A 14,588-nucleotide genomic window follows, 5' to 3' on the forward strand; every position below is an offset into this window, starting at 1 on the left:
ATTAATGGTGTATAAGTGCAAGCTCCCGACACAGACGGTAAAGGCTGGCAGCATCATTTTTACTTCCTCTTTGGACTGAGTGTCGGTACCAAGAAAAACACCAGAAACAGAGAACACGCTTAAGGGTAACTTTATATTATTTGAGACAAGCAAAGACAAGCAATAACAACAACAACAAAAAATAAAAATTCTAAAAGAAATAAAATAGCAAAACACAGGCACTTTATAACGACTTTGGCACTTAGTGTTAACAGTCAAAAAAGTTTGGTGCTTTATAAATATCATAGATATAATTTGCATATGGCTCGTTTTAAAATGCACTAGCTCTCTAATGTAAAACTATTAACATGTGAGGACATTTGTTATTATACTGTATTTCACCTCAAGTTGTTTTGTAAGGGTCATATTTTCAATGGAAATAATTACAAGTTAAAATCAACCTGAATGAAGCTCATCATTCATATATGCACACACACACACACATACACACACATATACGGTGCTTTGCTTAGTGTGACCTTTCTGGATCAGGATTCGAACAGACAACCTTCTGATTACGGGGCCGATTCCTTAACTGCTTATATTCGATTATATAGATTATAAAAATATAGATTATAAAAAAAAGTGTACATCCCTTTTGCTAGGTGGAACGTGCTATTTGAATTAGCTATCAAAGCCTTTAAACACAGTTAAATAAATACTCAACTGACTAAACTTGAAACAAATGAACGTCAGGTAAAGCTATAACTGGGTTTCCATTGCACCACCACTTATGTACACTTCAAACATAACACTTACTGTAGCATATATACAGAAATTCTGAAAAAAAAGAATGCAAAAGAAAGACAAGAATAAACCAAATGAAAGCAGGCAAAAAGCAGAAAGCATAATAATAAAGCATACAGTTAACCCCAAACTGTACATAACTATAAAAGTAGAACTGTGTACAGCATAGTTGGCCATTGCAGTATATGCAGGTACACACCTGCATGTTATGCAGCAGTGTCATTTATCCCATGAAATCCATTTTATAGGCCTTTTCATAGACTATACCCACAGTACGTAGACTGTAGGACCAACAGAGAACTGTAATTTGGGCTAGAAAGGGGTAGGGTGGTCCACACTCACAATGAGACAGGTACACACAGTCACACAGGCCAAGACAAAAATACAACAGATTTAATTGATATGTGGACAATGATTATCCCTCAGAAAACTGACTGACTGGCAGAAAAGGGAAAGCTGACTGTAATTTAGTGTGAGTTGGGTAGAGGTAGCTTCAATCAGCCAGTTGATGTATCTCAGAGAGGCTAAAGATAATACTGTCATTGTGCTTGGGAATGAGACCCAAGTCATGTTTAAATTATTATCATTAAAATGCTCATCTGATTAAAACCAAAATAATAATATATTATTATATTATTATATACCATACTAATTAAATTTTTCTGGACTACTGCATCTTAAAAAATATTCAAATAATGATTAGCCTGAGTATTCAGTCCATGTATGTGCGTGCATTTCTAACCTGACAGAAGAACCAAGCCACACACTTCTAGTAAACTTCATTGGATATATGGCCATTACTGTTCTGCTTATCCTGGTCATTCCTTGTTAGTGAAGTCCTCTTTGATGGTGTTTGATTTGTAGCCTCCCTCTCACGTTCATTCTTCAAAGAAATAAGTTGCTTTCGATGGTAGAGCAGGTATCCTGGCAACAGGAAGCCAGCCACTGACACCAGGAGAAGCCCCATGTTGATCTATGGATTAGGAACAGAACAATTTTCCATGTTTGTGTGTGTAGGACAAACATGTAAGATGCATAGGATGCATTCTTGAAGAAAGCTCTAGAGTTTACTCTCTTACCCAGTATGGGTCTCCTTTGAGGGGTCCCAGCATGACCATGAAGAGGGGCTGCTGAAGCAGTGCGAATACAGCACTGATCATTGACTGCATCCCTGTCAGTGTTCCAAAGTGATTGGATGGGTAACTTCAAGAGAAGACAACTTTAAATCAATCACCTTCCACACGGAAAGGATAAAAGCATAACATTTTTTCATTTTTTGTATCGTTCCTTTGCAAGGCAACCACGCACATACACAGGGAGTATAACCACTGCCTATTTCAGACAGATTAAGTATATGAAATAAAAGATACTTTTAGTTATTAGGGTTGAGGTGCCTTTTAATCAGCCATGAACGTCTGTGAGTCTGTTTGCTAAATGTGTTGCCGTGTGATTTACAACCAACTTACACTGCAGCATAGAGTCCTCCACAACAGGAATGGATAAAGCCACGCACCACAGTATGGAGGATAAAGGACAACAGCTGAGACACAAAGTTAACACATTCAGATGGAATAAAGTGTAACTAAGTCATTTTTGCACAGTCCTGTACAAGTGTGTATTTGTGATTATGAATTACATTATGGTTCTGTTTATGAACAGCATCAGATAACATGAGGGTCAATGCTGATTTATAAGAATGTGTGCAGTGCTGTACTTTATCATGCCATTTCATAGAAACAGAACTTCACAACATTACATAATACATTACAAGATACATTTGATGAAACATGATGAAAGCACTGCGACCCACAGAGTTCCATGGAATATTGCTATATTTTCCATTTGTTTGCACCTGTAACGGAAGGTTGTCTATAAGTGAGATGATTCCAAAAGCAATCAGCAAAAGATTGGTGAAAATGAACGCTCGGATGGAATTGGTCAGCTTCTGTATCTTGTTGTTTCTCTTTGGAGGGTCTGTTGAGCTGCTGTTGAAAACACACAAACATGACAAAACATCTGGCAACAAGACTGGCAGCATAATTTTTACTTCCTCTTTGGATTGAGTGTCGGTATCTTACAGCTCTTGGCTGTCTTCATCAACACAGTCTTTCATCTTCCAATCCATGACATAGCCAATAAGGGGAGAGGTCACCAAACAAAGTAATTGCATTGTGCCAAATATGGATGAGTAAAAGGCAACTGTGGAAAGAAAATAGAATTTAATCATTCACACATCTGCCAAACAGCCTCCTACTCACAGCAATATATTTCCTCTGTATACTAAGGAATGATATCAGTACATAAAAAATGCAAATACATGTCCTGAATATACATTTGCATGTATTAAAATGGTAAGAGTGCTTGTCTACCTTGCTCCTCAGCCTCCAAAGCCAATGCCTCTGAAGCTGAAACATATAAGATTAAATGATTTCAGAGCAATATGAACTGCAATATAAAACATGCACTAAGCCTGCCAGTGGGCCATAATCATATGGAATTGCCTGTAAATCTTTGGTAAGATGGTGGAAGTCGAATAACTAGGCATCCCAGCCGCCTTCCCAAAAAATATTTTGTTTTTCTGAGGCTCCTTAATTCGTACCAAATTCATACAGTGATTTCCCAGAATAACAATGATCTCATTACAGAAACAAATACATTAAGGAAGAGGACAAAATGACAGTGTCATCACGATGCTTACGATGAGGGTCACCATGGGTTACGAGGAACTCGATCATCTTGTTCATTGCACCCATGAAGAAGATGAGGCGCAAGTGCGTTATTGGCATGGTGATGAGACTCCAAAGGAAGATGGGTGAGCAGACAGACTTGCCAAATGAAGGTGAGCCTGAGACCAGAGAATTCATCTTACTTTTATAACACAAGATAGCAAATCTGAAATAGGGCTCTATAATACAACATGTGGCACAATCCCAAACTTTACCCCTGTAGTTTAAATATATATATTTATATAAACTATGGGGGTAAAGTCATGTTTTATATATATATACACACACACACACACACACACACACATATATAAACAAAAGTGGCATAATTACAGCTAAAGATTTAAGATACATCTGAAGTCATGTTTCTACACATTCCACAGCATTCCTGTATTCACTGTGTAAGAAATAAATTGCATACTGTACTAATTCCTTCAGTTGACCTTTTTTCTGAATAGGATTTAATCTGGACTGGGAGGTATTGTCTTTGTAGGAACTCACCCACACCCTTCTGTTTGGTTCCACTGCACTTGTTATGTTCCAAGGAGCAAGGACTGTCAGTAGCTGTGATTGCCTGACATTCGGTGACTTCAGGAGTGTTCATCTGATTGCCAGTTTTATAGTCTTCCATCATGTTCTTACTGTGTAAGGGTGAAATTGTAAATATTTCTTTAATATGTGTGGATTTAAGGCATCTGAAGAGTCTTATTTTCAGTGCTGGTGATTGGGAACCAATGCGCTCTACCAATGTATTCACCTGTAGCTCATCTCTTCAGGGGCAGGAAAGGATTGCAGTGGCCAATTCACAAAGCAGTTGACAAAGACTAGGCAAGCAAAGCCTGCCCATCCCCAAAAGATCACTTTGAATGACACACCAAGATCATGAATCAACTAAAAAAATAAGAATTGAAGAATGAACCAATGTTAAATGGACACACTGCTTTTTTTGAGAAAGCTACATATCATTAATGAAAATGTACTATTGTATCTGGATGTACAGCACACTTTGTGAATGAGCAGCTATCTCACCTTCACTCCAGGGAAGGTGACAGCAGAAGAGGCATAAGAGCCAATCATCAGAGCGAGAATTGTGGAGCGAATATGTCCAAACATGTTTGGTAGCTGTAGAGGTGTAAGGGAGATAAAAATCAAAAAGCTTCCAATGGGCACGGTTGCAGCTGTTCAATAATAATTCCCCAGTAGGTGGCGACAAAATGCTTATAAAATATCATTAACCTTTGCCCAGTCAGACTGCAGTCATTGGACAGGATGACTAATGAATAGAATGAATAAGCCACTTAAATCAGATTGTGACTGAATATTTCAATATGTAAAGACATTTTAATATTGAATAAAAATTAATAATATTTAATCATATTCCTCCTAACGTTCATTAACAAATAATTTGTTTATTTTTGTAAAATGGCTGTCAAGACAACGCTAATTTCTTTCTAATTTAGGGTAAAGATCATTTCCCAGGAAATATACAAATAAAGTACTGGTGACTTTGTTCCATAGAGGATTTTTCACAGTGCCTCATATTCCAGCCTTTATTACAACAGAAAACAAAATAAATTTTCTAAGATCATGCTGATCCTCATGATACCTGGGTTGTTGGATTACAGGAAACATGGCACTCACTGGGTACTCACTGTTCCTAGTGGTTGCATAGCACACTGAGAACAACACACTGAAACACACTCTCTATCTGTCTACTGTTGTCCTTCCAATAATGTAGGGCCAAACTTTCCAAGTTCATCTGAGGATACCTCTGCCCCCCTTCCATTTTGCCCCCCTCTATTCCCCTCCTTTTTTGTGTGACTTCACCATACGTCAACTTTTCCATCCTGCCCCCTGCCTCCATCCATTTTACACAATTCTTAATCCAGACAGTGAACTGTGCCAATGTACGAGGTCACTAAAGTGATATCAGAGGCTCGGGAATATCAGCACTCCTCCCCCAAATCAAACAGTCTATCAGCTGGACAGACAGAGGGACAGAGAGAAAGAAGTCTCACTAATAGTCAAAATGTGAAGAGAGAGAGGTCGATGTCCCCAGATCACATCGGTCCTGTCCTGGGTTCAACCACAAACCACAATGACCTTACTTTTATTTTCTGTGCATTTGCCAAGAAGGATGTGTGTCAACTGTAAACTTACGAGACCCGCGTCCGTAAGAACACCTTGGCAATGACCAACTAAAGGAGTCATCTGGACAGACAGGGCTCTTACAGAGTAGGAGGACAGGAAAATACATGTGCCCTTGTGTAGTGAAGTACGAGGCAAGGTTGGGGCAAGGGGAGGGCGTGTGGGAAAGCCTGTTCTCTGGTTGGCTAGGGGAGGCGTGCAAAAGGGTAAGGCCCAGAGGTTGGAATGGCATGTACTAATACCAATTGCCTCATACAACACACCATAATATAAACTATACTGACCTCTAACTAAAAAAAAATATATAGACACAGTCTTGGCATTGTGACACTTCAGATTATTGGCCATAAATATCAGCAAAAAGACCAGCCGTTTAAACTACAGACAGGGATTTTTTTCAGGAGCTGTCCAGGTCAAAATATTTTTAGATCTTTATGCTGTGCGTGTGAAAGAGGGAGAGACAGACAATGACTTACTGTGAGTGATGTGAAGGTGAGACAGATTCCCCCAAAACCATTAAAGGACACAGCGATAAAAATGAGGACAGACAGCACTGGAAGCAAAATGAAAGACAGCGATTAATCACCAAATAATTTGATGGGGGAAAATCCACGTTCTAAAACCAAGAACTACAGGCATGGCAACTCCATGAAAGCCATTAGATACAGTTTCAAACAACAAGATCAAGTGTTTAAGAGAAGATGTGCTATAGGGGTATACACTACTCTGGAAAAAGGACATGATTACTTCCCTGCATCTAAAATTGTGCCCTAAAAAGGGGAGAAAATCGTCACATGCTCTAAACTGCAGAATGATAGCAGGGCCACATAGAGGTGTCACAACTGTACAAAGGAAAGAAGTTATATTAATTCAACAGGAAAATCTATTTTCAATTTGAAACAATGTAAAGGAGTCAGTGTACAGCTTGTATGAGAGAGTAAATTTGCTGTCCCCACAAAATAACTAAACGCACAGACATTAATATCTAAATCGCTAGCAACAATGCATTTAGCCATTTTCTGTCCATGGTATTATGTGAAAGTGAATGTTTTTGTCATTGTGATACCCAGGCCTTGCCATGGTCAACCGAAGAAGGTGAGAGAACATGCTCAGCCTTCTACCAAGACGTTGACTTTTGAAAACATCCTGCTCTGACCCTACGGCACGCCCTGTATAAATCAGCATGGCTGTTGTTCCAGAAGAAAGCATCTTCAAAAGATGATGAAAGGAAAGGGAAAGTCTGCAAACAATTTCCTGAAGACAAGCAGATACAAGACATGGATTTCATGAAGCTGAGGGTAAAGGTCTCCAGGTCTCCTAAACCCTACTGAGCAGATGGAAGGTGGTGGTGAGCAAGATCTCCAGCCACCATCATGGAGAAGTGGAAGAGGATTCCAGTGACTGAAGCTCTGATAAACTCCATGACCAAGAGACTTTTGTAGCCTTCATTATTTTTAGGGGACAGTTATACAAGCTGTACACTTTACATTGTATCCAAGTGTCATATCATGAGTGTTGTCCCAAGGAAAGATATGATAAAATATTTATAAAAATGTGAGGGTGTACTCATTTTTGTGAAATACTGTCACACTGCTCACCTGCTGGATCATAGGCAGCCACAGCAATCAAAGCACAGGAGAGGGCAAAACATGAGCTACGAGAGAGACAGGCATTATGATACAGCTGGATGCAGCCACAACAATCATTTCAATTACAGTGACAACATTGCCATAAGACATTATGGGCTAGATTTTAGCGAGTATCATATACCTTTGATTTCAATATCTGATCGTGCAGAAGAGGCACCATGGGAGATGTCCCAAGTCATTCATATTTTCACAGTTGACATATAACCACAGAACATAACTAATAAGGGCCATGTCGCGACCTGTGTACCAGCCCTCACCTGCCCATCAGTCGCAGTGGCCGTGGGCCGTATTTGTCCATTAGGATGCCAAGTGGCAAAGTGGCAGCGCTGATGATGAAGGAGCCAATGGTGAAGCCCAGGTTCAAGATCTCCTCCTGCTCCACACAGCTTGGCCACTCTTTAGTCTCTAGGACTGTCACATTAGCGCTGTACGTTTCATTCTCTACAATGAAAAAAGTGATTTGAGAAGTAGACAGGAACAGTAAGAGTGAGAATAAAGAGATGACATTAAGGACTAACGTAACACACATTCTGTCATTGTCAGTGGATTATTTGGAGTAATAATCTTCTCAGTACAACATGTAGAGTTAAAAAATATAACTGTAGTACATTAACATTCTTCTTTAAAAGTAAGAGCACAGGACGAATGAAAGTGGTTCTCCAGGCAGGTCCAGTGCACACATCTAGCTAAGTGTACACTTTTGACTGCTTCCAGTGCAACTCTCACGCCCAAAGTTGAGTTTAGGTCTAATATGGCATGCAATACTAAGCTTTGTAGTTCGGGAACGTGGGCTTCATTTTTCTGAACAAGCTTTTATGATAAAATTTTAATTCAAATTGGGTTACCATCAGTTTCTCACAGTTTCTCTCTCATATACACACACACACACACACACACACATATATATATATACATACATACATACATACATATATATATACACACACACACACACACATATATATATACACACAAACATATATATATATACATATAAATATATACACACACACACACACACACACACACACACACATATATATATACATACATACATACATACATATATATACACACACACACACACACACACACACACACACACACACACACACACACACATATATATATATATGTGTGTGTGTGTACCATCCAGTCTTATGTGTATGAGGAGCAGGTCTGCCAAGACGTTTCGGTGGCTTGTTAATCAATTATTAGTGCCATGGGCACATACCTTCACACAGGTGGGAATAGAAGCCTTCATGTTTAAGCATAATGAGAAGGGAGCTCCATCCAAGCAGAACAGCAGAGAACAGCAAGTTCTCTATGATGGCCGTCACCGCCATCCACCAACGCCTCCTGTAGGCCTGGGAAAGAGAGGGAGCCATCCTTCTGGGACAGAAAGAAAGTGTGAATTCCATCATTAACTATAATATATGTGGAGTGAAGGAACACTTAACCTAACAGCTAAACCTAAACATGTTGAATTTCTACTCTTGGATTACACTAGAATTGAGGGAGCTGTGTTATACATAGAAAATATTTAGATACTTTACTATTATGATTCTGATTCTGGTTATTATTTTATACTTTTATTTAATTATTTTAGGAGAAATCTAAATATTGTATTTGAGTTTCATTTTGTACATCCACTTCTGCCTTGAAGCACTACACACAATAGGTTTTTGGAAATCATGCTGGGTTTTTCAGAACCGGGTAGTTTCAGAATTTTACCAAATGAAGGCATTTTCATTGTTGTCTGTAAAACCATTGTACAGTTTTGTCATGAAAAGCTGACATCTAGATAAAGCAGATATCACAGAATTCAAACAAATCTCCAAGGTATTGAGGAGAAGCTTTATAGCATGGTAATAAAACCTTTTTAAGATACGATAAGATAAGATGGTCCTTCACTAGATTTGTTTATTTTTTTTACAATCAAATGATAAAACACCCCTTTTTTTTTTGTTTGATAAATGACCACAACACATGAGGGGCCATTTTAACATGTCAGACGTTTGTTACGCAAACATATACTACTGAAAACCCACACACACACATACATGAAACGCTCATACAGATACAGGTGTGATGCCCAGAGGAGTCCTGAGTAATCTCATCTGAGATTGGGCACGATAGTTCAGTTCGACAGCACCCAGTGGGTGCTGCGACATTAACGTGGATACTGGGTGCTTGCTCAGTTCCTGGCATTGTGCCTTAGTGTTTTTCCCCTGTTCCCTGTCCCTCGTGTCTGTTTTTGTCATTGTAAATCCTTACCTGTGACAATGTCCTGCTTCCCGTTCCAAATATCCTGTATCCTTCCCGTTCCAAATCCGAGACTTGACAACAGGTGAAATGGACACACACACACACACACACACACACACACACACACACACACATATCATACAGATGGATGTGAAATAGATTATTTTCTATTAAAAATAACACACAGGCTTCAGCATAAACAAAGGTGTGTTAAACTTTCATATAACATTAATGAAGCTTTAACACATGTTTGTGTGTGAAAACATTTCAGTATATCCAGAATGTGCATTTTTCTTACAGTGTACTCAACACCTCTCATCCGCAAAACTAACACAGTAACTGGGCTTCTCTTGCATGCTTCATTATGGAAGGAGTAGCGAATTTCACTTGGCCTTTTGTCCTTTTTGAACCGCTGAGGTTTTAATTGTTTGTGTATTCATTTATTCAACAATATTTGGTAAATTCAGCATTAAAGAAAATTCCATTAATGCTTGTGTTTGCTATTGCTATTGGCAGAAACCAGTATCAGCCAATCAACAACTACAACAAAAATTATTTGATAATCGGTTTTGACAGAAACAGCACAGTAAACACTACCCAACATGATTCTGAAAAATGATTAACCAGCTATGAAGGCCCCAGACATGACTTCCAATATGGGGGTGTGAGCATATTAATAGTAGTCTCTTGTTAAAGATGACATCACCTGATTGATGGAGACCTTGTGGGTCATTTTCATGCCAGATTCATTGCCTCTCTTGGCCCTCAGGTCAGCTACCTTCATATATCGCAGGCCTGTCTGGTTCACCCTCACCATGCACCAGCAGCAGTCTGCTTTTTTTAGAGATGGGATTGTGGACTACGACAGACTGACAAAAGAAACTGATTGTTGCTTGAACGGGAGAAACATCTCGCATCAAAAGTTGATACTCTGTATTAGAATGATCCAAGCATTTTAACTTTATATTCTTGTGCAGTAAAATCCCTTTTGTCTGACTTTTTACTGTCTAAGTGTTGATTTAGGTTGGTTATGACAAATTATTGTGCATTAAAGTAAAGTGCATGATGTCAATTCCTACAATGTCTTCTGTGAAGAAGGATGCGAACCAAAGTCATTTCCAAAAGCGTATGATGACACCTCCCCAACCCCAAATCACCCAGCCAGTCATACTCAAGCAGCACCCACACACCCACACGACACACCCACCCACTCACCCACCACGACACCCCCCCCCCCACTCACCCACACACCCAAACACTTACACACCCATCCACACACCCAAACACTTATACACCCATCCACACACCCAAACACTTACACACCCATCCACACACCCAACCACTTACCCGCTCACCCACGTACCCACTCACACATCCACCCGCCCACCCACCCTGCCGCGCGCTCCGCCAGCTGTCGGTTCCAGCCACGCGGCGCGCCTCTGGTTCCGCTTTCCACAGTAACCAAATATGTTCAGTCCAAAGACAAACACTGGCGAGAATGCGGCTTCCGAAATCCGCCGCGCAAACTTACGTAAACAGATCTGGCGAGACAGAGACATCGGATTCAGCCCCGGGACAGAGAGGGACGCGCGTTACCAACAAGACGAGACCACGGCGCGCTGCAGACGTCCCGTAAGAAGCCTGCAAAACGCGGCGCAACGTGCTGGAAAGAGTCGGCCCGACGGCCGCGCAGCGAGCCAGATACTGAATAAACTTTCATATCTTCCCAAATAAAAAAACCCAGCGCGGGAGCGTACTTACTAGCGCTCCTTCCGAGTTTCTCGGCTTTGTATTTGGAAAGACTCGATCACGTGGTACATGTGGTGCTTCTCTCTCTCTCTCTCGCTCTGTACTAGACAGAGCGATCCACGCGCTCGACACCAAGCATATCGCATCTATCTCTCTCAATCACACTTCTCGACTCCTCTCACGCACTCACCCTCTCTCTCTCCTCACCCTCTCTCTCTCTCTCCCCTCTCTCTCTCTCTCACTCACCCTCTCTCTCTCTCTCACTCACCCTCTCTCTCTCTCTCTCTCTCTCTCTCTCCCTCTCCGTGCCTATAAATGGTACCTGGCTCTTCAGATCCTTAAAGTTAGAACTCCACGTGGTGGGTCCGACCTGCCAAGCCAGCATGCTAATACACCCTGAGTTCAAGCATGTACTGAAGGCGTGTACTTATATTTACATATGGCATAGATAGATAGATAGATAGGCCTGTCATCTAGGCTACACACGAAGAACCCGGTTTCTTCAACCTGAGCCAAGACGCTCCCCGGAGCCGACGTCGTCACCGCAAGAGTAATGCAGGCGCTGTCTAATCAGCCGTGAACACAACGGGGCTCATTCTCAGAATACGATACTTTTGGGGCAGTGGTGGCCTGGCGGTTAAGGAAGCGGCCCTGTAATCAGAAGGTTGCTGGTTCGAATCCCGAGCCGCCAAGGTGCCACTGAGGTGCCACTGAGCAAAGCACCGTCCCCACACACTGCTCCCCGGGCGCCTGTCATGGCTGCCCACTGCTCACTCAGGGTGATGGGTTAAATGCAGAGGACAAATTTCACTGTGTGCACCGTGTGCTGTGCTGCTGTGTATCACATGTGACAATCATTTCACTTTATTATTATTATTATTATTATAGATAGATAGATAGATAGATAGATAGATAGATAGATAGATAGATAGATAGATAGATAGATAGATAGATAGATAGATAGATAGATAGATAGATAGATAGATAGATTGCAGGGTTGTAGCCTAGTGGGTAACACACTCGCGTATGAACCAGAAGTCCCAGGTTCAAATTCAAAACCACTTACTACCATTGGGTCCCTGAGCAAGACACTTAACCCTATATTTACATACAATACATTGGTAAATATATTTCAATATATGATAAACTTTTCCATATATTTTCAATGCCTTTTTCAATATATATAATCTAATTTAATGTAATATAATGTAATATATATATATATATATATAAAATCTCATTTCCTCCCTCCTCACAGCTGATTGGCTAACACTTTACACTTCCTGACACAACACTCCCCATTTTCCCCTCCTTGGGACAGACACCAAGTAATATCACGTGCATGTGGCTTACTCATGCCAGTACGTCACTGATGATCACTACATTACTTCATATCATTTTAACTGCTGACTCCTGACAGTCACTATTTCGCTGTAATCCTGACATGTGCGGAAACTCTGTAGGTGTTTAGTTTTTTTTTTTTTTTTTGAGAATCAGCACATTGAGTCAACAGCCATAAAGCAGCAAGATTTGGTTCTCTTATAACATTATTTTTTCATAAGTTTCTTTTTTTTTTTAAACTACAGCCATGGCATTTATTTTTCCCAAACATGTACAGATGTTTTAAACATGTTGTAAACAAGTATTAAATATCCAGATTATATCCGGAGTCAGTCACCTAATTACTTTATGTAAAATATTTTCTATTACAGAAATTCTAGAAGCTTGCTGCTAACATCTAAGATATTTATTTAGCCATACATTTCCATTAGAAATGTTAGTTTGGTACATTTAAAATGGTAAGAAAATTAAACAAATCTCTAAATTTTGATGTTGTTTAACTTTTTTTGTGGGATTTTTTTTGACAACTGTGACACCCAGGAGTGGCTGCTGTCAAGGCACCTGATTATGGCTCCTTGACAATGTTTCACCCTTCCATTGCAGGGGGCTTTCTCAAGTCTGACTGACTGGCCCGGAGAAGCAGGTTTATAAACCCAGTGGAGCCCTGAAGGTGGTAGTTGGTGGTCACCTGTGGGTTGTCCTTCTCCTTGGTTTTCATATATGTTAATGAGACGACCTGAGCCAGAGTGTGAACCACTGTGAGAACTGGATATTTAATACATGTTTACAACATGTTTAAAACATCTGTACATATTTGGGAAAAATAAATGCCAGTCCGAAGAGGACAAGCTATTGCCTGTGACGTCTCTGGCTCAGGTCGTCTCGTTAACATTTATGAAAACCAAGGAGAAGGACAACCCACAGGTGGCCACCAACTACCACCTTCAGGGCTCCACAGGGTTTATAAACCTGCTTCTCCGACCAGTCAGTCAGACTTGAGAAAGCCCCCTGGAATGGAAGGGCGAAGCGTTGACCTGGATGACTGAGAACCTTCAAGCTGAAACTCCATGAGGCTGGATTGGTCAGGAGGCAGTTGGCGGCCAGTTGACTACATAGAATATCCAAATCTTGAAGATATTTTGACTAAATGTTTTATTAATGTAAGCCCTAATCTTGCAATTCAACCATCCAAAAGAAATTAGATGACTAATGTCATACCTGAGTTAGTTTGGTAATAAAATGTGCAAAATGAAAAGAAAAAAAACCAGATACAGAGAAAACAGGAAATCATAATGAGTATGAATGATCTTGACAAACTTTGATTGCATCACTAGTTTTCCCCTTGGCTCAAACGTTTACATCAGGTACACTGTTCATTGCGGAAAACCACAAATTTAAGCATAAGCACATTTAAGCATATGGGTACAGAGACTTTCTGCCTGTATTATTGAGTATACACATTGGAATAATTTTTACCCCTGTAGACAGCAAAAACAACAACAAACACCCTTCAACAAGACATGCAGGCGTGGTGGAATGGTGGCTCGACTCCATCTTTAAACTTCATTGTTTCAAAGTGTGGCAGACACAAACACATTAACAGTCTGTATGAACCCCCTTCTTCTGCCACAATCTGTGTTGACCCCATATTACCATTTTTGGTTGTATTTTTTGTAACACACACATACCCAACTAAACAGTGTAAGACAAAGCAAAATATTTGTAATGGACTAAAATCAACATCCACAGCAATCACAGAAGGCACGTCCTTATGAATGAAAAGGCAAAGAGACAGGAATACTTGAGTTATTTTTTTAAATGCACAGATATGGATTATTGACATGAACCTACGTGCCTCAGCACTCTCTCTAATCTGAGCAGCTATGAGACATTAGGAAGTGTGCCACTACTCAGAAATCCT

At 40.3% G+C, this 14,588-nt stretch overlaps 1 protein-coding gene across 2 annotated transcripts; it reads right to left on the reverse strand.

Annotated features, from left to right (window-relative positions):
- Positions 1-114: 114 nt before the first annotated feature.
- On the reverse strand, positions 115-10,689 carry slc43a1b (solute carrier family 43 member 1b). Of its 2 annotated transcripts, none has more exons than XM_028975872.1 (15): positions 9,587-10,689; positions 8,544-8,698; positions 7,567-7,750; positions 7,259-7,314; positions 6,137-6,213; positions 4,542-4,634; positions 4,270-4,403; positions 4,014-4,153; positions 3,485-3,631; positions 3,156-3,191; positions 2,865-2,985; positions 2,639-2,771; positions 2,253-2,326; positions 1,866-1,989; positions 115-1,759 (listed from the first exon to the last, which is right to left on the reverse strand). In XM_028975872.1, exons 1-15 carry the CDS (start codon positions 9,715-9,717, stop codon positions 1,556-1,558), a joined length of 1,809 nt encoding a protein of 602 aa, XP_028831705.1. In that variant the 5' UTR covers positions 9,718-10,689; the 3' UTR covers positions 115-1,555. The 2 variants fall into 2 exon arrangements, with proteins under 2 accessions (XP_028831705.1, XP_028831704.1); XM_028975871.1 differs by having other exon boundaries at positions 8,544-8,701.
- Between the last annotated feature and the right edge of the window lie 3,899 nt (positions 10,690-14,588).

The sequence above is a fragment of the Denticeps clupeoides genome, chromosome 4 (assembly GCF_900700375.1).
Source record: "Denticeps clupeoides chromosome 4, fDenClu1.1, whole genome shotgun sequence".
Classification (NCBI taxonomy): domain Eukaryota; kingdom Metazoa; phylum Chordata; class Actinopteri; order Clupeiformes; family Denticipitidae; genus Denticeps; species Denticeps clupeoides.